The sequence below is a fragment of the Terrapene carolina genome, unplaced genomic scaffold, assembly GCF_002925995.2.
Source record: "Terrapene carolina triunguis isolate 2854851 unplaced genomic scaffold, T_m_triunguis-2.0 Scaffold130, whole genome shotgun sequence".
Taxonomy (NCBI): Eukaryota; Metazoa; Chordata; order Testudines; family Emydidae; genus Terrapene; species Terrapene triunguis.
Genome location: NW_020664481.1, coordinates 36,834,268 through 36,861,707, shown reverse-complemented (window position 1 = coordinate 36,861,707; position 27,440 = coordinate 36,834,268). Strand labels below are relative to the sequence as shown.

General features: G+C 46.0%; 1 protein-coding gene across 3 annotated transcripts in view; it reads left to right on the top strand.

Annotated features, from left to right (window-relative positions):
• Positions 1-27,440, top strand: part of ANKRD27 (ankyrin repeat domain 27) — an 88,803-nt gene that overhangs the window by 43,548 nt on the left and 17,815 nt on the right. For all 3 annotated transcript variants that reach the window (XM_029911794.1, XM_026652690.2, XM_026652689.2), the window contains exons 21-23: positions 3,921-3,965; positions 19,374-19,505; positions 21,545-21,742. In XM_029911794.1, the coding sequence (XP_029767654.1) occupies positions 3,921-3,965; positions 19,374-19,505; positions 21,545-21,742 (375 nt within the window). The remainder of the gene's footprint in view (positions 1-3,920; positions 3,966-19,373; positions 19,506-21,544; positions 21,743-27,440) is intronic.

The following is a 27,440-nucleotide window of genomic DNA, read 5'->3' as shown; positions in this document are numbered from 1 at the left end:
CTGTAGCCCACGAAAGCTTATGCTCAAATAAATTTGTTAGTCTCTAAGGTGCCACAAGTACTCCTGTTCTTTTTGCGGATACAGACTAACACGGCTGCTACTCTGAAAACTGAAATATAAGTACAATATTTATATTCCCATCGATTTATTTTATAATTATATGGTAAAAATGAGAAAGTGAGCAATTTTTCAGTAACAGTGTATTTTTATGTCTGATTTTGTAAGCAAGTAGTTTTTAAATGTGGTGAAACTGGGGGCACTCAAGACAAATCAGACTCCTGAAAGGGGTACAGTAGTCTGGAAAGATTGAGAACCACTGTCCTAGCCTACAGTGTTAGGCAACATGATGGCAAAATGGCAGAGCCCTGTCTACTCTATGACTTCCACAGTTGCTACAACTGGTGGAGCCACACTGGTACTGAATGATGGCTGAAAAGTTTGTTAACGTAGCTGCTGCCTTAAGGCATTCAAGCTATGCTGTGGGTGACTGCTGTGGGCTACTGTGTTGTGTGGGAACTTCTGGAAGAGCCCTGTGCAGTTGCACTGCTTCAATAGGCATAATAGCTCTACTGCTCTCAAGGGTCAATTTCCTATAGTAAAGTTGCAGTCTGTTCCATTTCCCAAACAGCAGCACCCGATTGGTGGATTGGGAATAGGGTTGCCAGGTGTCCGGTTTTAGACTGGAACGCCCAGTCAAAAAGGGGCCCTGGTGGCTCCGGTCAGCACTGCTGATGTAGCCGTTAAAAGTCCAGTCGGCAGTGCAGCGGGGCTAAGCCAGGCTCCCTACAGCTCCTGGAAGCAGCGGCATGTCCCCTCTCTGGCTCCTATGCATAGGGGCAGCCCCTGTCCCAAGCACCGCTCTGCAATTCCCATTGGCCAGGAACCGCGGCCAATGGGAGCTGTGGGTGGGGGCGGGGGCACCTGCAGACAGGGCAGCACACAGAGCCACCTGACTGTGCCTCCGCGTAGGAGCCAGAGGGGGGACATGCTGCTGCTGCTTCCGGGAGCTGCTTGAGGTAAGTGCCGTCTGGAGCCTGCACCTCTGACCCTCTCCCATGCCACAACCCCCTGCCCCAGCCCTGATCCCGCCCCTCACCCCCCAAATCCCTTGGTCCTAGCCCGAAGCACTCTCCCGCACCCCAAACCCCTCATCCCCAGAGTCCACACCCCCAGCCAGAGCCCTCACACTCCCCACCCCAATCCCAACCCCTTGCCCCAGCCCTGATCCCCCTCCCATCCTCTGAACCCCTTAGGCCCAGCCTGGAGCACCTTCCTGCACCCCAAACACCATATTCCTGGAGCCCTCACAGTCCCCCCCAACCCCAACCCCCTGCCCCAGCCCTGATCCCCCTCCCACCCCTCCAAACAACCTCAGTCCCAGCCCAGAGCACCCGCCTGCACCCTAAACCCCTCATCCTGAGCCCCACTGCAGAGCCTACACCCCCAGATGTAGCCCTTGCCCCCCTGCCCCGCACCTCAACCCCCAGACCGGAACCCCTTTCCACACCCTGAACCGCTCATTTCTGGCCCCACCTCGGAACCCGCACCCTGAGCCCAGAGCCCGTACCCCCTCCCACACCCCAACCTCCTGCCTCAGCCCAGAGCCCTCTCCCATACTCCGAACCCCACGGCTCCACCCCCCAGCCCAGAGCCCCCTCCTGCACCCCAAACCCCTCATCCCTGGCTCCACCCCAGAGCCCGCACCCCCAGCCAGAGCCCTCACTGCCTCCCGCACCCCCCTCCCCCTGAGCCAGCCCAGTGAAAATGAGTGAGTGAGGGTGGGGCGAGCGAGCAACAGAGGGGGGGGATGGAGTGAGCAGGGGGTGGTGCTTTGGAGGAGGGGCTAGGGTGTTTGGTTTTGTGAAAGTAGAAAGTTGGCAACCCTAATTGGGAAGAGATAGGGAAAGGGGAACATTATGGAAAGTACAGACCTCCCTGATTTGATTTGATTTGTTTTATTGTAGATTTATACAAACATATATTGCCTATCCCCGGATTGCTTTTACCATAGATTAGAAATATGGTAATCTAACAAAATTAATTTTAGCAACCTCTTCAAAACCAGGATGAAAACGGGGGGAGTGGAACCCATGAACTACTCTAGCCTCAGAGTCCCTTGCCTTCAAACACCTATCCCAATCTCCTCCCCAAAAGCCCGGAGAAAGAGATTATCCCAATAAACAGTATTTTCCTCTCCAACTGATTCTTTCTTTCTTACTATATTTGTAGAGAAAAGAAACATAAGACTAAAGCTTCTAAAATAAGTCAGAGAAAGAACTAAGACCCTAGTCCTACATTTTGATCCTTACTGGGAGATTCTTGAGTCCCCATTGAATTCACTTGCTCCTCCATTTATTTGGTCCACACATGCAGATCCAATTGCAGGATCTGGGCCTATGTAGCAGTTCTGTTTATCCAAACCAGAAGCCATCTTTAATTTTGTACGGGACAGAAAACAATAAATTATGTATTTTCATCTAGAAGTTATTTAGAGATATTAAGTAGTTTATGCCCCAAATGTAGGTTTTGTAATAAATTTGTTGCAATATATAATTATATATTCATTAATTTTTTTTAAATTACAAAACATAGATTTTGGGTTTTTGCAATTCCAGCACTGAAATACTGAGCTAGTGCACGAGAACCAAAAAGTGAAAACCAGTTAGTCTGTTTCTTTGTTGAAACTGAAAGCAATACAAATGTAAACAAAAAACATAAATCTCAGATGTTTATCATCATGGTCCAAGTGGTGTAATGTTGAAAAGTAAATTCAGTTTTAATCATCTAAGTTGGTATTAGTAACAGGGACAAGGAGACTTGTTTTTAATGATTAATTTATTTATTTTGTGTTCATGTGCCTTCAAAAATACTTGAGTGAGTAATTTTAAAGCAGACGTCTCCATTAATTGCAGTATGTTCTTTGGAAATTGAAAATGTTTTGTTCACCCATCAGTTATACCCTTTCTATCTGGCAAAGGAATGTGTCTGTCTGCCTTTTGAATGTGCTCAGATACTACCAGTGATGTGCAAGGTAGAAATTTCTAGATAGAAGCTGAAATGTTAATATAATTTAGAAATGAGGTCAACTGCCACAGTATCTTATGCTGAAACATCTTTTTATACACTAGTATCACTGGTGATAGCACAGCCCTATGAATATTTGTTAAAATGCTGATATACAGGGTCATCAAAGAGCTTTTAACATGCTTTTGCAGGTGCAGCAAAAATACTGCATGTTTTTATACCTTTTCAGTGATGTCATAGTAAGTTTTAATTATTTTTAAAAAAGCAAACTCCATATTTAGAATAAATTTAGATTTTGGGACCAATTTGACAATGTTCATTTTAACACTGAAGTAGAGTAGAACTTATAACTACTACAAACCACTAATATGCAGATACAGAAATGCAAAACTAGAAACCACGTTTTGACTCAACTACTATTTAAAAAAGAAAAAAAAAGGACCCCTTTTGGCATCAACTACCAGCCTAGCAAGAGCCCCAAACAGTAGCATCATCCAGGGGGAGTTACATGCCTTTAATAGCTTTTATTTAATGCTGGATCCTAAATAAAAGTACATGCATAATTGCTGGTGAAGTAAAAAAATGTATTTGCTGTATTAACTAGCATGGGCTTATTTACATATGCATCATATGTGTTCTGTATTTAGATAAGTAATGATTATCTTCTGCTATGCAATTCAAAAATCATCGAATGGCTATAGGCCTTATACAGATTTTGTATTTCATAAGTTAATAACGTTTTCCTTTAAAACTTTATCAATATATCTGAAATAGGCCAGCTGTAATCCTACAGCATCAGATTAGGAGGTTAATAAAGGACACTGGATTTTCAGAGTACAGTTTAATACTAGTATTACTAAAGCAACTAAAATTCCCTTTTCTGATTTTATATACAGATAGAAAAACTCTTACGAGCAGTTGCTGATGGAGATTTGGAAATGGTAAGTTCTTAGAATGACTTGATGTAGAGTACTGAATTCCCAGCTATCCTACTGAAGTTGAGGAAGCTGTTTACACATAACACTGGGTGGAGAATGCATAGTCAATTTCATTTAAAAAAAATATGAATCAAGTGCTGATTAACTTATGCTGCTGTGAATATTCATTTCACATTCCAAAAGTACTCAGCTAACAATATTTTTAAGTCAGTAATTTGAAATTACTTGGTGCTCTAGAGAATAATTTAGATCTGAGCAAATATAAAATATTGTCTGTTAAAGGAGAAAACTATGGATATAATTCTTTTAAACATGTTGCTCTTTATTCATTGATTTGAAATATATTAGTTTTATTCTTTTATTTGGTGCCCTTGTGATTTTAAAAATAAAACAAACTTCAAGCTGATGTATCCTATGCTTATTTCGTTTAGAACAGAGTTCCTCAAATGTGCTTAGTAGCACTCCAGCCCAAAGAAAGAATTGTTCATAATGTCTTCCAGCTCAGATAGAAGCTACTTTCAGGGCACTATATAAATGCATATTAGAAACTGCTTTGATCCAATTATTTTTGTAGCACCAAACTATAATCTAGGTGGCAGTCCTAGAGCTGCTCACCACTGGTGAAATTGGGACATTATGCTAGTTTTGGTCTGGTGTATCTCTTCACTAGAGTTTCTTCAGATTTATTCCAGTATCAGCGAGAGAAGAATATGGCAAAGTCACTGTTCCTGTATTACTGTTTTCCTTTCTTCTGTGTTTTCTGAATCCTTGTTCTTTTTGCTGCTCCACAGGTTTTTGTCTCCATCTCTATGAATAAGGCTTAAGGGTTTTGGAGTTCTTTTGGGTGCCACTTTATTAGGATATTGTGGTTTTTTTTTCTGTTATATTCCCTCTTCTGTTTTTTTTTATTCTGAGTAATTTATACACTATTGTTCCTTGTGAATTAAAGCCAGCATTTTAAAAATGTGCACATTACCCCAGTTTGCATGTGCAAAGAGCTCAGACTTCAAGAAAGTTCACAACTCAGTTTCCTTTCATATGTTACAGCAATTATGAAAATTTGAAGTTGGCAAATACTTCCTGAACTCCAAGTTGCCAGCACCTTTAGTAGAGACTGATCAAAGCTCAAAATCAATCTGAACAGAAAGTTTCAACTTGCTGATTTTAAGCACTCCCTGTTCACAGTGTAGACATAGTACATATATAACATATTTGTGCATGTGCATGTACTGTAGGATGGAAGTCTGGCTTTTCTTATTTAGTGTTTGTGGCAATAGCAGAGACCATGAATGAAAAGTTAAATTGGCATTTGTATGTCATCAGCAAGTACAAAGTAAAAATGGGTTTAAATAGTACAGAATTTGGGTATATTTTGACTTTTGTACTTCACTTCCAATAAAGAGCTGAGTTCTACAGCAATATGACCATGAACATTTAGATCCTATAATTTGCATTACTTACTGTCTGTCTTGATACATTTGAGCTACTATAGCAATTTCCTTCTTTTCTTCTGAAATACTTGAAAATTATGGTACTTTTGAAGACATTTTACTGAAAAATAGCAGCTTACATTTAAAAAAAATTAGAGCTCTAAGTTTGGGGTATACATGGGGTTTTTTGTTTTTGTTTTTAATACTCATCATAAAACAGAAGATTGTGAAAACCCTGTTACAGAGTATAAGATATACTGGGTTTATGTACAGTATGTACATAATGAATCTTTCTAAAAATTCCCATAGGGTAACACATACCAGGATTAACAGATACATTGATATGGCATCATACAGTCATCTGTCTGAATATAATATATATTATGTAGTTGATTCTCTAGTGCAGTGGTTCCCAAACTTGTTCCGCCGCTTGTGCAGGGAAAGCCCCTGGCGGCCAGGCCGATTTGTGTACCTGCCGCGTCTGCAGGTTCTGCTGATCGTGGGTCCCAGTGGCCGCGATTCGCTGCTCCAGGCCAATGGGAGCTGCTGGAAGAGGCAGCCGGTACGTCCCTCGGCCTGCGCCGCTTCCAGCAGCTCCCATTGGCCTGGAGCAGCGAACCACGGCCACTGGGAGCCGCGATCGGCCGAACCTGCGGATGCGGCAGGTACACAAACCGGCCCGGCCCGCCAAGGGCTTTCCCTGCACAAGCGGCAGAACAAGTTTGGGAGCCACTGCTCTAGTGTCTTCTATACCAGTCAGATGGTAGGTATAAGTTTACCTACTAGCTGATTAAGAAAAGGAAAGAACCATCAGTACTACTGTACACTCATTAGTTAAGTAAACATGTAAACCCCACATTTACACAACTGACCTCATTGATTAGTTCAAGGTCACCCAGCAAGTCATTGTCAAAAGTAAGATTAGAACACAGATTAGCTGGTTGCTAGAGCTATGCCTAGTCCTCATTGCCTCCTATCATTAGACATTTTAACTTTGTGAGACCATTTCCTAATCTGTAAAATGGGATAGTAATACCCACTTGCCTGGGGCTGGGGACATCTTATAACCTGTTTATTTTCAGACTCACATAGAGTAAATATTGTTGCCCTGTTTTACAAATGGGTAACCTGAGATGCAGAGAGGCTAAGTCCCATATTTTTAAAAATGGTATTTTATTTTGGATGCCCAACTTCAGACCACTGTGAGTCTGATTTTTTCCCCAAAGGTGTGGAGTGCCTGCAGTTCCCATTGGCTTCAGTTGGAGTTATGGTTGCTCAAAGCTGAAAATCAGGCCCCACGTGTCTCAAGTTGAGCATTCAAAAACTCAGGCCTGGTCTACACTAGGCTTTTATGTCGAATTTAGCGCCGTTATATCAAATTAACCCTGCACCCGTCCACACCACGAAGCTATTTAGTTCGACATAGAGCTCTCTTTAAATCGATTTCTGTAAACCTCCCCAACGAGAGGAGTAGCGCTAAATTCGACATGGCCATGTCGAATTAGGCTAGGTGTGGATGGAATTCGACGGTAATAGCTCCGGGAGCTATCCCACAGTGCACCATTCTGTTGACGCTCTGGACAGCAGTCCGAGCTCGGATGCTCTGACCAGCCACACCTCGGGAAAATTTGAATTCCTTTTCCTGTCTGGGCAGTTTGAATCGCAGTTTCTGTTTTGACACCGTGGCGAGCTCAGCAGCAGTGGCAACGATGCAGAGCTCTCCAGCAGAGATGGCCGTGCAATCTCAGACTAGAAAGAGGGCCCCAGCATGGACTGATCGGGAAGTCTTGGATCTCATCGCTGTGTGGGGAGATGAGTCCGTGCTTTCCGAGCTGCGCTCCAAAAGACGGAATGCAAAGACCTATGAGAAGATCTCTAAAGCCATGGCAGAGAGAGGATACAGCCGGGATGCAACGCAGTGCCGCGTGAAAATCAAGGAGCTGAGACAAGGCTACCAGAAGACCAAAGAGGCAAACGGACGCTCCGGATCCCAGCCCCACACATCCCGTTTCTACGAGGCACTGCATTCCATCCTAGGTGCGGCCGCCACCACTACCCCACCCCTGACCGTGGACTCTGAGGATGGGATATTGTCCGCGGCCGGTTCCTCAGCGGACGGGGAAGAGGAGGAAGGAGATGAGGAGGACGAGGCAGTCGACAGCGCTGATTTGCCCGACAGCCAGGAGCTCTTCATCACCCTCACAGAGATCCCCTACCAACCCTCCCCAGCCGTTATCCCAGACACAGATTCAGGGGAAGGATCAAGCAGTAAGTGTTTTAAATATCTAAACATTTATTTATAACATAACTGGCATATTTAAAATATTAACAATAGGTAAAGTGCTTTAAAACATGTAAACATTTATTTACAACAAAACAGGAAGATTTAAAATATTAACAGTGGGTAAAGTGCTTCAAAACATGTAAACAGGAAAGTCCAACAAAACGGGAATCTGTGCAAAGTGTATCATGATTACTCTGTCTTTGGGCGCTTCAATATATAGTCTATTTTCAAAAAATTTCACAATGTCCGCTTCATGATTATAATGCCCAAAACGCTGCACTCTTTTGTCCCTCCAAGGGCACCTAACCCAAAAACTGGTCAATGTATCCGGGGATAGAGGCGACATCCTCCGGGGAGAACTCCTCATAGGTCTCCTGCAGGTGTTTTTCAAGCCTCATGAGCAGGTTCCTGGGCAGGGAGAGCTTGTTAGGCCCCCCGTGGTATGAGACGTTTCCCTGCCACAACGCCAGCAGGTACTCGGGGATCATGGCCTTGCAGAGCATTGCAGCAAATGGCCCTGGTTTCTGCAGGCTGTCACGAAGCATCCGCTCCTTCTGGTTCTCCGAGACCTTCAGGAGGGTGATGTCTGGCATGACTCCCTGCTGTGAATTAGGTAGGGGAAAGTTAGTATTGGGACTGCTTGCCCGTCCCTTTACAGAACTGCAACCGCCGGTTTACAGCCGCGAGGGGGTGGGACAGGGCCAGAGTTCATGCTTGCAGGATTGCTGCCAGCAGAGACTCGCATTGCTTTCTATGCGAAAGGAGGCCAGTGCCACTCTTAAAGTTTTAAGCAGCCACAAGTCTACGGCTTACCATGTTTGACAGCTAGACAAAGTCCGGTGTCCTGCCCTGCTCCTCAGCTCGCCACAGCAAGACCGCAGGCACTGTAGGCGAGGGCCGAAAATTCGACCTTGTCCTCAGTGCGCGTGTGATAGGTGCTCTGCATGGTCTTGTTGAAAGACTATGTTCTCTGTTCACAGATACATTGATCTGTCTCAGGAATTCACTCCCTTTTTCCAATTCCCACAGCCACATCTGCCCAGAGGCTAGCGCACATTAGGAGGAGGAAGAAGAGGACACGGGAAGACATGTTTGCTGAACTAATGGCATGCTCCCGAGCACAGGCAGCCCAGCAGACACAGTGGAGGGAGAACTTGTCCCAAATGCACCGGGCAAACATGGAACGGGAGGAGAGGTGGCGACAGGAGGACTGGCAGGCTACTCAAACGCTGCTTGGACTAATGAGGGAGCAAACGGACACGCTCCGCCGCCTTGTGGATGTTCTGCAGGACCGGAGGCAGGAGGAGAGAGCCCCGCTGCAGTCTCTCTCTAACTGCCCTGCCCCGCCACCAAGTCCCATACCCCCCTCACCCAAAGTCCAAACACGGAGGGGCGGAAGGGGCCGTGAAAAATTTCACTCCACCCCTGCGGACTGCTCTACCACTAGAAGGCTCTCATTCCCCAAAATTTGAAAAGTCCTTTCCTACCCGCCTCACACAAGACCCCGTCCAAGTTTCACCCCCCCCGTTCCATGTGCGGTTGTTAATAAAAAATACGTTTTTGTTCATTATTGTTTCCATCCTCTTCTTTTAGATGAGAGTCTGTCTGAAGGGGGGGGAAGGGGCTTGGTAATTGGACAGGACAGTCACCTTTAGCAGGGGGCAGGTCCAGCAGCAGGGCACATATACAGGGCAGTGACTAGTTATCCTGGTCAGTCTGGGAGGTGGTTTTCATGTTCTGTGTGGTGGGGGGGGTGGTGTTGCTCTGTGACTTGGTGGCGGGGGAGGGCAGTTACAGATCTTATGCAGCGGTCCTTACCCTGGATCACAGAGCCGCGCAGCAGGGGATCTGTAACCCTCCTCCCCCTGCAAGACAGTCACATAGCCGACACATACACGCAGTCCCGGCCAGGAGGGCTGGCAGGCTCCGTTGAAACAACCAGTCCACCACCGCGGAGCCTGTCATTCCTGGAGTTTAGAAGCATCATTTGCATCACAACACTAAACCCGCCCCCCCGCCACAGTCTGCGTCCCAGGTTTAAAACATTCCCGCGAAAACAGTAATAAAGACAACGGTGTCCATTAACAAAACAGAACAGATTTTATTTTTTGGGAAGGGGGTGAAGGGGGTATGTAACTGGAGAGGATAGTCGACGGCAACTGGGTAAAGAAACGGGGGCAAGTTCAGCTTCTGTGTCCACAAACTTAAAAGTCACTGGGTACCCTGCTCAGCCTTGAAACTGGCTTTCAAAGCCTCCCGTATGCACAGCGCGTCCCGCTGGGCTCTTCTAATCGCCCGGCTGTCTGGCTGGGCGTAATCAGCAGCCAGGCCATTTGCCTCAACCTCCCACCCCGACATAAAGGTCTCCCCCTTGCTCTCACAGAGATTGTGGAGCACACAGCAAGCTGCAATAACGATGGGGATATTGGTTTCGCTGAGATCACAGCGAGTCAGTAAGCTTCTCCATCTCCCCTTGAGACGGCCAAAAGCACACTCCACCACCATTCTGCACTTGCTCAGCCGGTAGTTGAAGAGTTCTTGTGCAGTGTCCAGGGCCCCAGTATAGGGCTTCATGAGCCAGGGCATTAGCGGGTAGGCTGGGTCCCCGAGGATCACTGTAAGCATCTCCACATCCCCAACAGTTATCTTGTGGTCCGGGAAGTAAATGCCTTCCTGCAGCCGTCTAAACAGACCAGAGTTCCTGAACACGCGAGCGTCATGAACCTTGCCCGGCCATCCGACGTAGATGTTTGTAAACCGTCCCCGATGGTCCACCAGTGCTTGCAGCACCATTGAAAAGTAGCCCTTTCTATTGATGTACTGGCTGGCCTGGTGGCCCGGTCCCAGGATAGGGATGTGAGTCCCATCTATAGCCCCACCGCAGTTTGGGAATCCCATCGCAGCGAAGCCATCTATGATGGCCTGCGCGTTTCCCAGGGTCACTACCTTTGACAGCAGTACCTTGACGATTGCCTTGGCTACTTGCAGGACAACAACCCCCACGGTAGATTTGCCCACGCCAAAGTGGTTCGCGACTGACCGGTAGCTGTCCGGCGTTGCAAGCTTCCAGAGGGCTATGGCCACTCGCTTCTGGACAGTCAGGGCTGCTCGCATGCGGGTGTCCTTGCGCTTCAGGGCAGGGGACAGCAACTCACAAAGTTCGAGGAAAGTCCCCTTCCGCATGCGAAAGTTTCGCAGCCACTGGGATTCATCCCAGACCTGAAGCACTATGCGGTCCCACCAGTCCGTGCTTGTTTCCCGGGCCCAGAATCGCCGTTCCACAATATCCACATGCCCCATTGCCACAGTGATGTCCTGGGCGCTGGGGCTCGTGGTTTCTGACAGCTCTGTGCTACTCTCCGACTTCAGGCCCTCACGGCGGTGCCGTAGCCTCCTCGCCTGATTTCTCTGCATCTGCCTCAGGGAAAGGTGTATGATAAGCTGCGAGGTGTTGAGAACGGCCACAACTGCAGCGATGGTCGCAGCGGGATCCATGATCGCAGTGCTGTGGCGTCCGCGCTGTCACTGATCAAAAAGTGCGCGAACTGATTTCCCGCCGGCGCTTTCAGGGAGGGAGGGAGGGAGGGCGGTAGTGACTGACGGATGACGACAGTTACCCAAAAGCACCCTCGCCACATTTTTTTACCCAGAAGGCATTGGCGGATCGACCCAGAATTCCAATGGGCGGCGGGGACTGCGGGAACTGTGGGATAGCTGCCCACAGTGCACTGCTTCCAATGTCGACGCTTTCCCTGGTAGTGTGGACTGACAAAGTCGAATTACTGTCCTTAGTGTAGACACATACGTTCGACTTTCTAATATCGATTGCACATATTCGATTTAACTAAAATCGAACTACTCTCGTAGTGTAGACATACCCTCAGCTATGTGTAATAAGAGGAGGCTACTTTCGAAAATGCTGCCAAAGTGTCTTGTCAGGGAGGCACTTGTGGTGATTTAGGGGTCTTGTCTGTACTGCTTCTGAATCGGAGATGATTTTACAAAATTGTATCATGAAATTACTGTGCCATGGAAAGCTTATATGTTTGTGGATCCACTCTGAGTTAGCAAGGTTTTGTCATGTCTCTCTGCCAGGCCAGAGACAATGGTGAATGATCAACACTCAGTGTTTTTCTATTTAAAGTCAAATACCGTAACTCCTCACTTACAGTCGTCCCGGTTAACATTGTTTCGTTGTTACGTTGCTGATCAATTAGGGAACATGCTCGTTTAAACTTGTGTAATGCTCCCTTCTTTGGCAGCCGCCTGCTTTGTCTACTGCTTGCAGGAAGAGCAGCCCCTTGCAGCTAGCTGGTGGGGGCATGGACCAGCAGCCCCCTATCAGCTCCCCGCTCCCCTAAGTTCCCTGTGCAGCAGCTGCCTGCAGTTCAGCTGTGTCCCTCCCCCCACTGCCATGTGTCCCTCCTGCCCTCTGCCTTGGAGCTGCTCCCCGAGACTCCTGCTTGCTGTGCCGGGGGGGGAGGGAAGGAAGAGGGGGGGCTAATGTCAGGGTGTCCCCCCCCGTTCCTGCACCCCGCTTACCCCATCTTCTACAGAGCAGGGCTCAGGACGGAGGGAGCTTGCAGCAGCTGCGATCTCAGCAAGCTGATCTAATTAACAAGGCAGTGCACTTAAGGGAAATACGCATATCTCCCTCCATTCCTGCTGCCTTGCAGAGTGAGAGAGTTAACCCTTGAGGGCTCAGCCAATTGCTAGTTCATCATTTAGCAGTAAGGGAAATATCCCACCCTCTGACTTCTCCACCTCAACCAAGCTTCACAATCATCATCACTGTGTACCAGTATTAAATTGTTTGTTTAAAACTTATACTCTGTGTGTGTGTGTGTGTGTGTGTGTATATATATATATATATATATATATATATAATATAGTCTTTTGTGTGGTGAAAAAAATTTCCCTGGAACCTAACCCCCGCATTTACATTAATTCTTATGGGGAAATTGGATTCGCTTAACATCGTTTCGCTTAAAGTCGCATTTTTCAGGAACATACCTACAACGTTAAGTGAGGAGTTACTGTACCTTGGGACAGAGGGTTTGCTCTTGCTGAGAGAAGATACTTCCTCCTCTGGTCTGAAGGGAGGGTGGGGTTGTAAGTAATGGAAATTTACCAGGCGGAGACCAAAATTAGCAGGTGACCCCAGCAGGAGTTTTATGAAAGGACTGGGGGAGAGCCATTTTGCACCAGATTAAGAGTAGGGACCCTGCTGCAGGGGCAGGGTAGGCAAGGGGGCAGAGGACCCTCCCTACCTTGTTGACAGAACACAAATGATCCCTCTTGGACTCCTAAGGGAAGGGTAAGCTAGTGAGGGACATTGTGTTTAGAATGTTCTATTGTTTTGTATGAGCTCTGCTCTCCTGTGCTGAGCTGTGACTGAATATAAAGATCATAAAGATGGTAGACTGTACAAAGCATGTGTGTGTGTGTGTGTGTGTGTTGACTGCTTCACAACTACTGGATGTTCCCGAGGGAGTTAAACAGTAAAGCAGAAGGTTCAGCACTGTTGTCCTAGTACATTAGAAATCTGAGGCCTGGGTCTTACTGTGGTTCAGACACTGATATGTTATGTGGGCTTGGGAAACTCAAGTGAGTTGCCTGACCCTCAGTGTCTCATCCATAAAATGGGGGTATTTGCCTTCTTCATGATTAAGTCTGTATATAAGAATAAAGTAAACGTGCACAATTTCACATTAATTTGCACAAGTGATTTTTTTCACAGTTTTGCCAAAGCCTAAAGCATATGAGAAAAATATTTAAGACAAATGAAACAAATTACTGAGGTTTCAGCTGAAAAGACTGAGTTCCAACACGGATGAACCAGTATTTGACAATGCAGCGTACAGAGTAGTGCAATCTCTGCATTCTGATGACAAATCTCTTGAGTTTATACCTTGTGGCTTCTCTTACTACAGTTGCTGAATGGAATTGCTGTATGTCCTCTTGTAAAACTGTTCTTTGTGAAAGGAGTTGTCTGACTGGCTGGCACAGGTTCCAACTGTGGGTATCTGTTAAAAATATGATTATTTTAAAAACCTTATCTTGTTCTTGACAATCTGAAGTCTGTTTCCATAGGAACAGAAGCAGCAGTAGAGTCATTAGCACTGTTGTAGATTTCTGCTGTGACTGCTAGCTGAGCTTTGCGAGAGCAAATTTTTAAACAAATCCTAAGGAGCCTAAAGATTTTAAAAATTCTTATGCTGTGGTTGTGCAGGAAGCCACAAATAAACAGTTCTTTGCCTCCATCATAGCATCTGGAAAAGCTTAAACAGCAGATTTGTTCGGGCTGTAGGTAGCCTGGTTAATCCAGAGTGTCTTTGCTCAGTGTCTGGTTCTTTGGAAGGAAACTTCTTATTTTGCAGATAAAAGTAATTTGATTTTTGGCAAGCTGTTTGGTGCTTCGGTGGTCAGTTTTTTTTTTTTTTGCGGGAAGGTAGCTGGGAGAAAACCCTCACAGAAATGACTTAATTTTATGTCTAATGTTGCTTTCTGAGGTACTGGAGTCGTTGGGGAGAGCTTCATGCCATGACCTATGCTTTTGATTAAACATCAGATATTTATGTCCTTCCTGGAGGGTGAAGGCTGTGTCCATTATTGGTGTAGATTGCTAAGAGTTGTATTAGAGAATGCTTACTGCCAAATGGTTTGAAGGAAACTTTTATGTGGTTTTTGCTCAAGAAACCACTGCTTGCAGTGAATGATGATCATCAGTCTTCCATTTCTGAGTAAGTCTGCTGAGAAGCTTGTGGTAAAATAATTCTCTCAATATGTGGATACTTCAGATCTCCCTCTGCTCTAGGACCAGACCTAACTTTAGTACAGAGTCTGACTGACTGCGTCTTGGATGAAGATCATGTGTTCCTGCTGGTATTAGAAGACCTGTCAGTTTTCAGACCTATTAGAAGCCTTCAGTTCTATTGATCATGGAAGGGTGTTGATTTTTCCACAAACCTTAGCAGGAGTAAATGCTGCTTTTCAACAGCTTTGTTCTTTTCTCTGAGAGGTCCCAATGGGATTTAGCTAACAACTGCCCATTTCATAGAATCATAGAACTGGAAGGGACATCGAGATGTCCTCTAGTCCAGTCCCCTGCACTCACAGAAGGACTAAGTATTATCTAGACCATCCCTGACAGGTGTTTGTCTAACTTACTCTTAAAAATCTCGAATGATGGCGATTCCACAACCTGTCCAAGGCAATTTATTCCAATGCTTACCCCACCCTGACAGGAAGTTTTTCCTAATGTCCAACCTAAACCTCCCTTGCTGCAATTTAAGCCCATTGCTTCTTGTCCTGTCCTCAGAGGTTAAGAAGAACAATTTTTCTCCCTCCTCCTTGTAACAACTTTTTTTGTACTTGAAAACTGTTATCATATCCCCTCTCAGTCTTCTCTTTTCCAGACTAAACGAACTCAGTTTTTTCAATCTTCCGTCATAGGTCATGTTTTCTAGACCTTTAATCATTTTTGTTGCTCTTCTCTGGACTTTCTCCTATTTGTCTACATCTTTCCTGAAATGCGGCGCCAAGAACTGGACACAATACTCCAGTTGAGGCCTACTCAGCGCGGAGTAGAGTGGAAGAATTACTTCTCGTGTTTTACTTACAACACTCCTGCTAATACATCACAGAATCATGTTTGCTTTTTTTGCATCAGTGTTACACTGTTGACTCATATTTAGCTTGTGGTCCACTATGACCCCCAGATCCCTTTCCGCAGTACTCCTTCCTAGGCAGTCATTTCCCATTTTGTATGTGTGCAACTGATTGTTCCTTCCTAAGTGAAGTACTTTGCATTTGTCCTTATCGAATTTCATCCTATTTACTTCATTTGTCCAGATCATTTTGAATTATAATCCTGTCCTACAAAGCACTTTCAACCCCTCCCAGCTTGGTATCGTTCGCAAACTTTATAAGTGTACTCTGTATGTTATTATCTACATCATTGATGAAGATACTGAACAGAACCGGACCTAGAACTGATCCCTGTGAGACCCCACTTGTTATTTCCCCAAGGAGTCTCAATTGTGGGATCTGCAGGTTCTACTTCCTTATCCCTCTTACTCAATTTATAGATGGGGCTATTTGGTGGATAAGGGAGAGGGCACGGAGTGCACTGTTTTCAGTATGTGGATTCCACTCAGTTTTAAATCTTCCTTGACCAACCTGGATGACACAGGTGAGCGTCTTAACTATGTCTGTTTTGAGACTGAGGTGTGACGGCTAAAATTTGATCCAGATGAATTTGAATTGGTGCTAGTAGGTTGAGGGAAGGAGTTAGAGGATATGGGAGAGACAACACTGGCCCCTTTGAGGGTATTTGTCCGCTATCGGTTGCCCTAAATGGCAACTTGGACAGTGTGTTAGATCCTCAGTAGTCTTCAAAGAATTAGTTTAATAATATAATATATGGAGATATACCTATCTCATAGAACTGGAAGGGACCCTGAAAGGTCATCGAGTCCAGCCCCCTGCCTTCACTAGCAGGACCAAGTACTGATTTTTGCCCCAGATCCCTAAGTGGCCCCCTTAAGGATTGAATTTACAATCCTGGGTTTAGCAGGCCAATGCTCAAACCACTGAGCTATCCCTCCCCCCTTTAGTAGGGACTATAATAGTGTCACACTATCAGCATCTGGCCAGGGGGATTACAACATTTTCTCTCTGATGCAGACCCTGTTACAGAACAATTCAATATGGAAACTGAAGCTGGTGCAAAATGCAGCAGCCTGCTTTCTTAAATGGTATATTTCATTAAGAGCTAGGGGACCTGTATTGGTGCTTACTGGTTTTCAGGTGGACTTTAAGCTGTTGGTTTTACCTATAAAACCCTCAGTGGCTTTGGGCCTGCCTATTTGAAAAATCACCATAAAGAACATCTCTGAAATAAATTTAGATTATTTCTGATGCTTAAAATGTGGCAAATGTTTTACAGAGGTGATTATCTGGGTAGGGGGATGTTGGTGTGTTTATGCATATAGGGCTAGCTCTTTACTTAGGCAAATAGGAAATGAAGTCAGTGGGAGTTTTGCCTGCCAAAGGCAGGCTTATTCAGGCCATGCTATGGTAAAGTCAGTTGGTTCTTTGAAACACATAATGTGTAATTACTCCTGACATTAAATTATAGTATTGCTTGTCATTGCCTGTTCTTGTGTGTTCTAGTAGAATGTGTTTTATAGTATACTTCAGAAAGAGAATCTGCTACAGAATAAATATATATTATGGGTATCCAGGGAGCTAGCAGTCTTGCAAAACAGAGCTCTTTAGTCCAGGAGTTGTTTGCTTTTCTGGGTTGCATCTCACTCAGAAATGTAAAGAAGCTGTGAAGTGACATACATTAATTAGCAAGATTAGATTATAACAGCTTCATGAGATACTTAATGTGTGTGTCTATTTAAAAGTGCATTTAACCTTTTGACCAAAATCCTTGGTTAATCCACTGTAATTGGAAACAGATATGCTTGGGTAACATGTTTTAAAGTTTTGGTGAGACATAAATTCAAATCTCATCATTAGCATTTTGAAAGCTTTAATAGGTGGGCGGGGGGGGGCGCTTATGTTTGTGATTGTGATTATGTTACTCTGTGACAATACAGAGTTGGAGAGTAGGGTCTGCAGTATGAGGGCCTTGCATATTCTGAAACTATTTAGGGTACTGAAAATTGTTTTCCTGCGGTCAGGGTGCTGCAGTGACAAAACACTGCCCTTTTTAGCTGTTGCTGGACATGCACAGATACACTGGCCAGTAAAATCTCGCTAATCTGCTCTTCTACAACCGCATACTTACCCAAGAGAAGTTCTCAGCTTTGCAGTTTACTGCACTTCAGAGAGGTGAGACCTTACTTGTGAAGAGGGAGGGGACTACAGGTGCAGTCATACTCTCCATGGGATGGTAGGGAGGACAACATATCCCTTTTCTATCTCTATCCCACAGCACTTAATACCCTGAAACAGGCTTAAGGCCCTCACTGTTTTTCCTGGTGCTCCTTCCAGCTGCTTCTGCATGGGGGCAAGGCCAGGCTATTTATGCTCTTGTGGCTTGCTGAACCACCATGGGGATAAAGAGGAGACTTTGCTGGCACCTGCAGGATTGAAATGAGTGGGTGAAATGGAAGAAGCCTGTAGAAAAGCTGCCCCTCTCCCTTCCTCTTCAGCAGCAGCTTGGAGATCCATTGCCTGTGCACTCCTGCAGCATCAAGCCCCGCTATGGAATCCAGAAAAGATGCTCTTATTTCTGTCTTCAGTTGTCGTGCATTGACCCCCATCTTTGCCCTATGCCACTGCTCGTTGGAAGGCACAGGGCAGATCTGGGAGAGACTCTCCTCCTCGGCAGTAAGGCCATAACCTCCATTTTCACATTCTCCTGCAGGGGCTTTTAGTGCTGGAGCAGCACACATGCATTTGTTCTCTTATAAATGCTGCTGCCTAAGAGGAGAGGAATAAGATGGCACATGTTAAAGCTTTGCACTCTCCATGCTATTGTAATCCTGCGGCTACTAGACGGGTTCCTCTCTATTCCTGTGGCAGCCCCAGAAGAGCTATGCGAGCCCTGGAAGCCCTTACACCATGCACCAGTTGGAGGGGAAGAGCACCAGCACCAAATAAGTGCCCTTACTCTTGTTTCAGGCTGTTCTTGCGTGCGGGGGTGAGGCCAAGGATAACATGATGCTCTGCCCACTTTGACCCTGCCCTGAGACCTGGAGAGGAACAATTCTCCATTTGTTTGGGGCACTACCCTGGGATTTGGGAGACCTGGGTTTAATTCCTTCCTTGGCCATGAACTAGCTGTATGACCTTTGGCAAGCTACTTAATCTCTCCGTGCTTCAGTTCCCCATCTGTAAAATGGGGATAATAGCATTGCCCTTCTTTCCAGGTGCTGTGAGGATAAATACATTAAAAGATTGTGAGGAAGTCACATACTACAATAATGGGCTCCATATAAGTACCTAAGACAGATACAATTACTTGGTACTCCCCAAATCTCATTGGTCTACAATAGGTTAATGAGGTTCTCTGTAAACAAATAAAAACAAAAAAGAACTACTTAATAGTGTTTTTGTTATTTACAGCCACATGTGACATTAACATTCAGTGAATATTCACTATGTGCAGCATTAATGTGTAGATTGTCTTCAGTGGAAATGTGTGTTACAAATGAAGGAATCATGTTATTTAGACACAAACTTAGGCCTCCCTTTCAGGCTTAGGAAATGCATCCAGCTCATGAGAAGTTACAGCTCTGAGGAGAAAATGTATTGTACCTGCACAGTTTATATGCTGGTTAAACGTCGTCATCCTTGTCACTTTTATACTTTTAAAAGCAGATGATGAACAAAGAATCACGTTGACATGAACTGGCACAAACTTTGGCCTAATCTTCAGCAATCCGAGCTAAAAGGATTTGAAGGGTTTGAGCAGAGGTGAACACTGAAGTCTTGATTAGGCAGAAGGAAGTCATTTATAATTTACTTCATTGTTACTTGGTGAACTGCTGCTGGCTGCCTTGTCAACTGTAACGTTAATTTTTTTTAATTTGGCCTGCAGGGGAGCCAAGGTTGGGAGTTGGCTCGTTCAGGCTCTCCAACTGATTCTGTGTTTGTGAAATTAACATGTACATGTTTGTAATTATCAGGAGATAGAGATTTTGGGCAATATAAAGTGGGACTTTGTTTTTATGCCAGGTTCGCTATCTTTTGGAATGGATGGAGGAAGACGTAGAAGACATAGAAGAAGCAGACGAAGCTGACGATACAGTGAAGCCAGAGCTCTGTCACCCATTATGCCAGTGCTCAAAATGTGAGCCAATACAAAAGGTTGGAATTTTTTTCTGTTCTGTAGACAGAATAACTTTTGCATTCCTGTAGTTAGTTTTTTTTAGCCCAGGAAAATAATATTCCTATTCTTCTGCACAGCTGCGTCTCTGCTCACAAGAGGCCTGTGATTAAATGTGCACAGATCTTAATAGAGTTCATCACCTTATAGGATGAAGTTGCTGTACTTGAAAATCAGGCTGTGGAAAGGATTGGAATAGAGAAGCAATGTTTAGAAACTCATTTTGCTTTCTGATGGAGGAGTGGAAAACTTGTGTGTTTGGATTTTCTTCTTCACCCCCTTTTTGTATTGTTTTGGTCCAGGATTTGTAGTCCATGCTTTCAGTAAGTTCTGAGTAACTTTGTAAACGTGAGGGTAAAGAGAAGCTCTGCTCTAGGCCTCCCAGTTGTTTCCTTTACCCTCTTATCTGCTCTAGGGCTCCACAATTTCTCTGCTGATCTGGGCCCTTGATAACTTGCCCTCTCGGCCCATTGAACATTTTATTCTTTGGTAATATCTTAGCAGGAAATTTACTGTCCTCGTAAATATCAATACAATACTAATAAGACCACTTTATTGTTTATCATATCTTTAATTCAAATTGTATCTAAAAAACTAAAGAGCTAAATAAAATTATGGAGAATTGTTGTCTCCCTTGCCCATTATTTATCATACAGCAGAAAGAGAAATGGGCTATGATATGGGATTAATCATGTTCCTTGTTGGAAGCCACTGCCATGCCTTCCAATGAGTAATAGTATTGAATACTTAAATACTGATAACTGTTTCTTTAGAACACGTGTTTTGGGTCTCATTTGTGGAAATAAGGAACGCTCATAATTTAAAGAAAATAGAAAGCTGATTATCTGCAACTCAGAAGGAAAAAGGATTATTGTGACTGAGTGATGGAATCTCTTGCTTACCGAAACAAGGGCTTTGAGACATTTAGCTTACTGGTAACAGTGGAATGACCTGGCTCTTGAATAAAAATAAGAAGGCATTTGTTAAGTAGTCTTGCAACTACACACTGCAGTTGGGAAGAGGGAAGAATGGGAAAGGTTCGCTACCATTGTGAAACGTTGGCTTCCATGCAGTCTGAGAGAGCAGTAGAACAGGACATTCTCTGAGTAGCCTGTAGGCCACATCCCAGTTGGATCTTAAGCGACTTTTTCTAGATGGCCTCCAAGGAATTCATGCCATATAGCCCCTCTTACTGTTCTATCTCAGTCCAGGTACTGTTTCCTAAAGGGCTGTCATACGAATGCAGCTCAATAAGGTTTAGCAGATCTGCAGAATTCCATTTCCTCAAATTTTGTGATTTCCCAAAGACTATAGCAATTATTAGTATACACTATATTGGTGCCATGGATTGTTTCCATAGGACTGGAATTAATTTTAGCTGTAGTTGTAGCCCTCAAAAGCTGGACCTTCTCATAGCAGGGAAGTACACTAAGTAATCTCTGTCTCTAAGAATGCAGACTGTGTTCAGTTCTATAATCAAGTGTGTAAAACAAATGTGAGGTGTAACATTAACTCCTACCAGTCATACCGTACTGTATCCCACTAGAGCTAACAACTAATGCAAGTCTGGATCTCTTAAATCACATGTCAAACTGAGCAGTGTTCAGTCCCTACTAATAATAAACATCTTTTTGTGAAATTTCTCTGTACTAACCTATCTTGTTTAAGGAAGGGAAAAATAAGACAATTATCCGTCACCAGTGCTCGGGGCCAGTTCTAGGGGTGGGGCAGCAGGGCAATAATTCCCCGGGTGCCAGTTTTCAGGGCACTATACTGCTATGCCACTTGCCTTTTTTTGTTCCTGTCTGATTGGCTGACTGTGTGGGGGCTTGGCTCGGGCTGCTGGTGCCAGTGCCACCCAACTGCTCACTGAAGGACTTAAATAAGACTCCCTGGACAATAGTGTTTGTAATGTCTATCTGCCTGTTTCATATATACTATGCAGGTATTTAACTGCTCTTTACTCAATAGAAAGTATTGTGATCAGTTTTCTGTGGTTTTTTATTCTTTTTCCCAACAGAAGCTTGCAAGAATCCCTGCTAATGGACTTGGAGTAAATGTTACAAACCAGGATGGCTTTACGCCACTACATGTGGCTGCACTGCATGGGCACCCTGAGTTAGTCTACCTTTTGTTGAAACACGGTGCCAATATCAGTGCAAAGAATATTAACCATGCCGTACCTCTTCACCTGGCTTGTCAGAAAGGTCACTTTCAGGTAACTGGTTCTCTTCATAGCTATAAGCACAGCAGGTAGATTTTATTGGGGCGTGGGTGGTAGCTCAGTAAGTGTGTGTCCTTGGAGAGAGGAGACTAGAACGGGGAGGAAAGGGGACAAATAAGTAAACTCCTATCCCCTCTCTTCATTCCAGGAAATGGGAGGGTTGGTTCAGGGTAGCAGAGGCCAGAGTATAAAGGGGACTTCATGGTATTGTTCCTAGTGCTGCTTTATGCTGAAGAAGCAGACTGGGCACAGTGAGGCTCTCTGTCTGCTTGGGTAAGGGATGAAGCCTCTTTCAGTAGCCTCAGCATGGATTGTGCAGAGCTAGCCTGAGGATTTTGTTTTGAAGGGAGAAGTGAGTAAACTAGACCAGACGGGTCTGGCCCCTTGTGTTGGAGAGGGGACACAGGATGAATATACTCTGTGTAGTTCTAGTGAGGATGACTGTATTCCTTCTAAATGTTAAACTTATATGCTGCCTCAGGGACTCCCTCCCGAATCCAAAATGGTGATGGGACTTGCAGGACACTGCAGCATCCAGCAGTTTTTCCAGCAAGCCTGTCATGCTTTTCAGGTACCAAGCTAGGAAGGCAAGCTATTGTCACTTTGCAGCAGTCAAATGCAAGTGGGTTATAGCTCTGCTTTACTGCACAACCTGAGAGACCTGAGGTCACCCCACACTCCTGAAAATCAATAGTAGTTCCCAGTTTGTGTGTATCTTCTTTATATTAGTGAGCACACACATGCAGATATCAGAATATATATATAATTTCAAAACACTTGGTTATAGGCAGTCTGTCATAAAGGCATGTATGTGTCCTCTGCATCCATTGTATTCTCTTAGTGAGCTTCTCTATATGGTACAAACATAAAAACTAAAGGTATTTCAAGGGAATCTGAATAGGTGAGGCCTTGATGGTTCTCATTAACTCACTGGGATCCCAGTCCTACTTCCATTGGAGATCGTGGGAGTTTTGCCATGACTTCAGTTGGAAGCATAATCAGGTCCAAGAGACTGTCTTGACTTGTCACTTGGCAGCAGTCGTCAACATGCAGTGAAAATTAGGCCTCCTGGAGTGAAAGAACTAACCCATTAGCCTTCAACCCATTTCTTCAATCCGCAAACTACTTTGACACTGACTCCTTACAACTCACCTTGTATAGTGTATTAACAGTGAGAAATATCTTTACATTCAAGTGAGGCACATCTGGGTGTATTAAAAATTATTTGAGCGTCAGCATTTTAAAGCTTCCATATACAGGCAGCTGGACACTTCTCATTACAAGGTAGAATGACTTATCCCACATTAACCATTTAAAAAGGGCTTCTAGACTGAAAAGATTTTAGTTTTGTGATTACTTTAGCCTCCCAAGCTCAGACACCTCTCTGATACCTATGCTGTGGAGTAGACTTTTAATGTGGTTTCCATGTACATTTTTGTGGTTGAAGTTGATTTAATCAGATTATTAACTTCTTGGGGCAGGGGTTGTGTCTTCATATGTGTTAGTACAGCACCTAGCACAGCAGGAATCCAGTCCTGTTTCTAGGGGGAGGGGTTGGGCCCTCCAGCAATCTTACTGATAACATTCTCAGCCAGAGTGTGTATTTGTAACATCACTTAGGGTATGTCTACACTACGAGGGTAATTCGATTTTACTTAAATCGAATATGTGGAATCGATATTGCAAAGTCGAACGTGTGTGTCCACACTAAGGACACACTAAGGACAGTAATTCGACTTTGTGAGTCCACACTAACGGGGCGAGCGTCGATATTGGAAGCGGTGCACTGTGGGCAGCTATCCCACAGTTCCCGCAGTCCCCGCTGCCCATCGGAATTCTGGGTCGAGCCGCCAATGCCTTCTGGGTAAAAAAAATTTGTCGTCATCCGTCCGTCACTAACGCCCTCCCTCCCTCCATGAAAGCGCCGGCGGGAAATCAGTTCGCGCACTTTTCTGGTCAGTGACAGCGCGGACGCCACAGCACTGCGATCATGGATCACGCTGCGACCATCGCTGCACTTGTGGCCGTTCTCAACACCTCGCAGCTTATCATACACCTTTCCCTGAGGCAGATGCAGAGAAATCGGGCGAGGAGGCTACGGCACCGCCGTGAGAGCCTGAAGTCGGAGAGTGGCACAGAGCTGTCAGAAACCACGAGCCCCAGCGCCCAGGACATCACGGTGGCAATGGGGCATGTGGATTTTGTTGAACGGCGATTCTGGGCCCGGGAAACAAGCACGGACTGGTGGGACCGTATAGTGCTTCAGGTCTGGGATGAATCCCAGTGGCTGCGAAACTTTCGCATGCGGAAGGGGACTTTCCTCGAACTTTGTGAGTTGCTGTCCCCTGCCCTGAAGCGCAAGGACACCCGCATGCGAGCAGCCCTCACTGTCCAGAAGCGAGTGGCCATAGCCCTCTGGAAGCTTGCAACGCCGGACAGCTACCGGTCAGTCGCGAACCACTTTGGTGTGGGCAAATCTACCGTGGGGGTTGTTGTCATGCAAGTAGCCAAGGCAATCGTGAAGGTACTGCTCCCAAAGGTAGTGACCCTGGGAAACGCGCAGGTCATCATAGATGGCTTTGCCGCGATGGGATTTCCAAACTGCGGAGGGGCTATCGATGGGACTCACATCCCTATCCTGGGACCGGACCACCAGGCCAGCCAGTACATCAATAGAAAGGGCTACTTTTCAATGGTGCTGCAAGCACTGGTGGACCATCGGGGACGGTTTACAAACATCTACGTCGGATGGCCGGGCAAGGTTCATGACGCTCGTGTGTTCAGGAACTCTGGTCTGTTTAGACGGCTGCAGGAAGGTATTTACTTCCCAGACCACAAAATAACTCTTGGGGATGTGGAGATGCCTACAGTCATCCTCGGGGACCCAGCCTACCCGCTAATGCCCTGGCTCATGAAGCCCTATACTGGCGCCCTGGACACAGAAAAAGAACTGTTCAACTACCGTCTCAGCAAGTGCAGAATGGTGGTGGAGTGTGCTTTTGGCCGTCTCAAAGGGAGATGGAGAAGCTTACTCACTCGCTGTGATCTCAGTGAAACCAATATCCCCATCGTTATTGCAGCTTGCTGTGTGCTCCACAATCTATGTGAGAGCAAGGGGGAGACCTTTATGGCGGGGTGGGAGCTAGAGGCAAATAGCCTGGCTGCTGATTACGTCCAGCCAGACAGCCGGGCCATTAGAAGATCCCAGCGGGACGCCCTGTGCATCCGGGAGGCTTTGAAAGCTAGGTTCCTGAGTGAGCAGGGCAACCAGTGACTTTTCAGTTTGTGGACAGAGAAGCTGAACCTGCCCCCGTTTCTTTACCCAGTTCATTTTGACTATCCTCTCCAGTTACATACCCCCTTCACCCCCTTCCCCTTCCCAAAAAATAAAATCATTTCGATTTTGTTAATGAACAGCGTTGTCTGTATTGCTGTTTTCGCGGGAATATTTTAAACCGGGGACGCAGACTGTGGCGGGGGGCGGGTTCAGTGTTCTGATGCAAATGATGCTTCTAAACTCCCGGAATGACAGGCTCCGCACTGGTGGACTGGTTATTTCAATGGAGAACATGAAAAACACCTCCCAGACTGACCAGGGTAACCAGTGACTGCACTGTGTATGTGTCCTGATGCTGGACCTGACACCGCCTCTGTACCCTGCTAAAGGTCACTGTCCTGCCCAATTACCAAGCCCCTTCCCCCCCTCCAGACAGACTCTCCCTCAAAAGAACCTGACTGAAACAGTAATGGACAGAAACAAACATTTTATTGCGAACCAGACATGAAACGTGGGGTGTGAAACTTGGACGGGGGCTTCTGTGAGGTGGGTGGGAAAGGACTTATGAAATTTTGGGGAATGTCAGCCTTCTAGTGCTAGAGCAGTCTGCAGGGGTTGACTGAAAGTTTTAACGGCCCTTGCCGCCCCTCCTTCTTTGGAGTTTGGGTGAGGGTGGTGTGGGACTTGGTGGCGGGTGAGGGCGGTTACAGATAGACTGCAGCGGGGCTCTGTCCTCCTGCCTCCGGTCTTGCAGAACATCCACAAGGCGCCGGAGCGTGTCCGTTTGCTCCCTCATTAGTCCAAGCAGCTTTTCAGTAGCCTGTTGGTCCTCCTGACGCCACCTCTCCTCCCGTTCCATGACTGCTCGGTGCATTTGTGACAAGTTCTCCCTCCACTGTGTCTGCTGGGCTGCCTGGGCTCGGGAGCAGTCCATTAGTTCTGAGAACATGTCTTCACGCGTCTTCTTCTTCCTCCGCCTAATCTGCGCTAGCCTCTGGGAGTGTGCTGAGAGGCTGGGTTGGGAGACAGTCGCAGATGTGTCTGTGTGAATTGTGAAAAGGGAGTGAATTCCTGAGACAGATAAATGAAATTGTATACAAAGAACCTAGTCTTTCTCTGTGAACAAGACCATGCACTGCACCTCTCACATGCGCACTCAGGACAAGGTCGAATTTTCGGCCGTCGCCTTCAGTGCCTGTGGACTTGCGGAGGTCTTGGACTGTTCAGAGAACTGTGGCTGGAGACCTGAACTTCTGGAGCGGGCAATAATGGTAAGCCGCAGACTTGTGGCTGCTTAAAACTCCAGCAGTAGCACTGGCCTCCTTTCACATTGAAAGCAATGCCAGTCTCTGCTGCCAGCAATCAGGACAGCATCAACTCTGCCCCTGTCCCACCCCCTCGCGGCTGTCCCAGGGAAAGATCCCTGTATGCTGCCCCTCTCCCTCCACCGCGTGGCTGTAAAGCAGTCCCAATACTAACATTCCCCTCCCTAATTCAAAGCAGGGCGTCATGAGCGACATCACCCTCCTGAGGATCCCGGACACCCAGAGAGAACGCATGCTGCGGGAAAGCATGCAGAAACCGGGGCCGTATGCCGCCATGCTATGTCGGGCCATGATCCCGGAGTACTTGATTGTGGCGTGGAGGGGGCATGTCTGCTACCACGGAGGGCCCACTAAGATCGCCCTACCCCGGAACCTGATCAACAGGCTTGAGCTCTACCTCCACGAGACCTACGAGGAGTTCTCCTACGAGGATTTCTCGTCGATCCCCGGCCACATTGACCGGATTTTCGCGTAGGTGCACTGGGACTATGGAGTGGAGCGTCTTGGGCCTGGGAATCATGGAGTAACGGACATTGTGAAAATTTTTTAAAACACTTGGGACTAAATTGAGAAGAGCCCAAGACAGAGAAATCATGAAAACCCATTTGTTACCTTTGTAAATATTCCTGTTTTGTACCTGATTATTTTTTTACTAGTTTACAGAACTTTTATAAATGTACATTGTTAATAGTATAAATATTACCGTTCTGTTTTAAATAAATGTTTACATGTTTACAGCACTTACTGCTTGATCCTTCCCCTGATTCTGTGTCCGGGGTAAGGGATGGGGACGGTTGGTACGGGATCTCGGTAAGGGTGATGAAGAGCTCCTGGCTGTCGGGGAAATCAGCGGTGCCAGCGCTGTCGACTGCCTCGTCCTCCTCATCTCCTTCTTCATCTTCCCCGTCCGCTGTCATGTCCGACGAGGAACCGGCCGCGGACATGATCCCATCCTCGGAGTCCACGGTCAGGGGTGGGGTAGTGGTGGCGGCCGCTCCCAGGATGGAATGCAGTGCCTCGTAGAAACGGGATGTGTGGGGCTGGGATCCGGAGCGTCCGTTAGCCTCTTTTGTTTTTTGGTAGCCTTGTC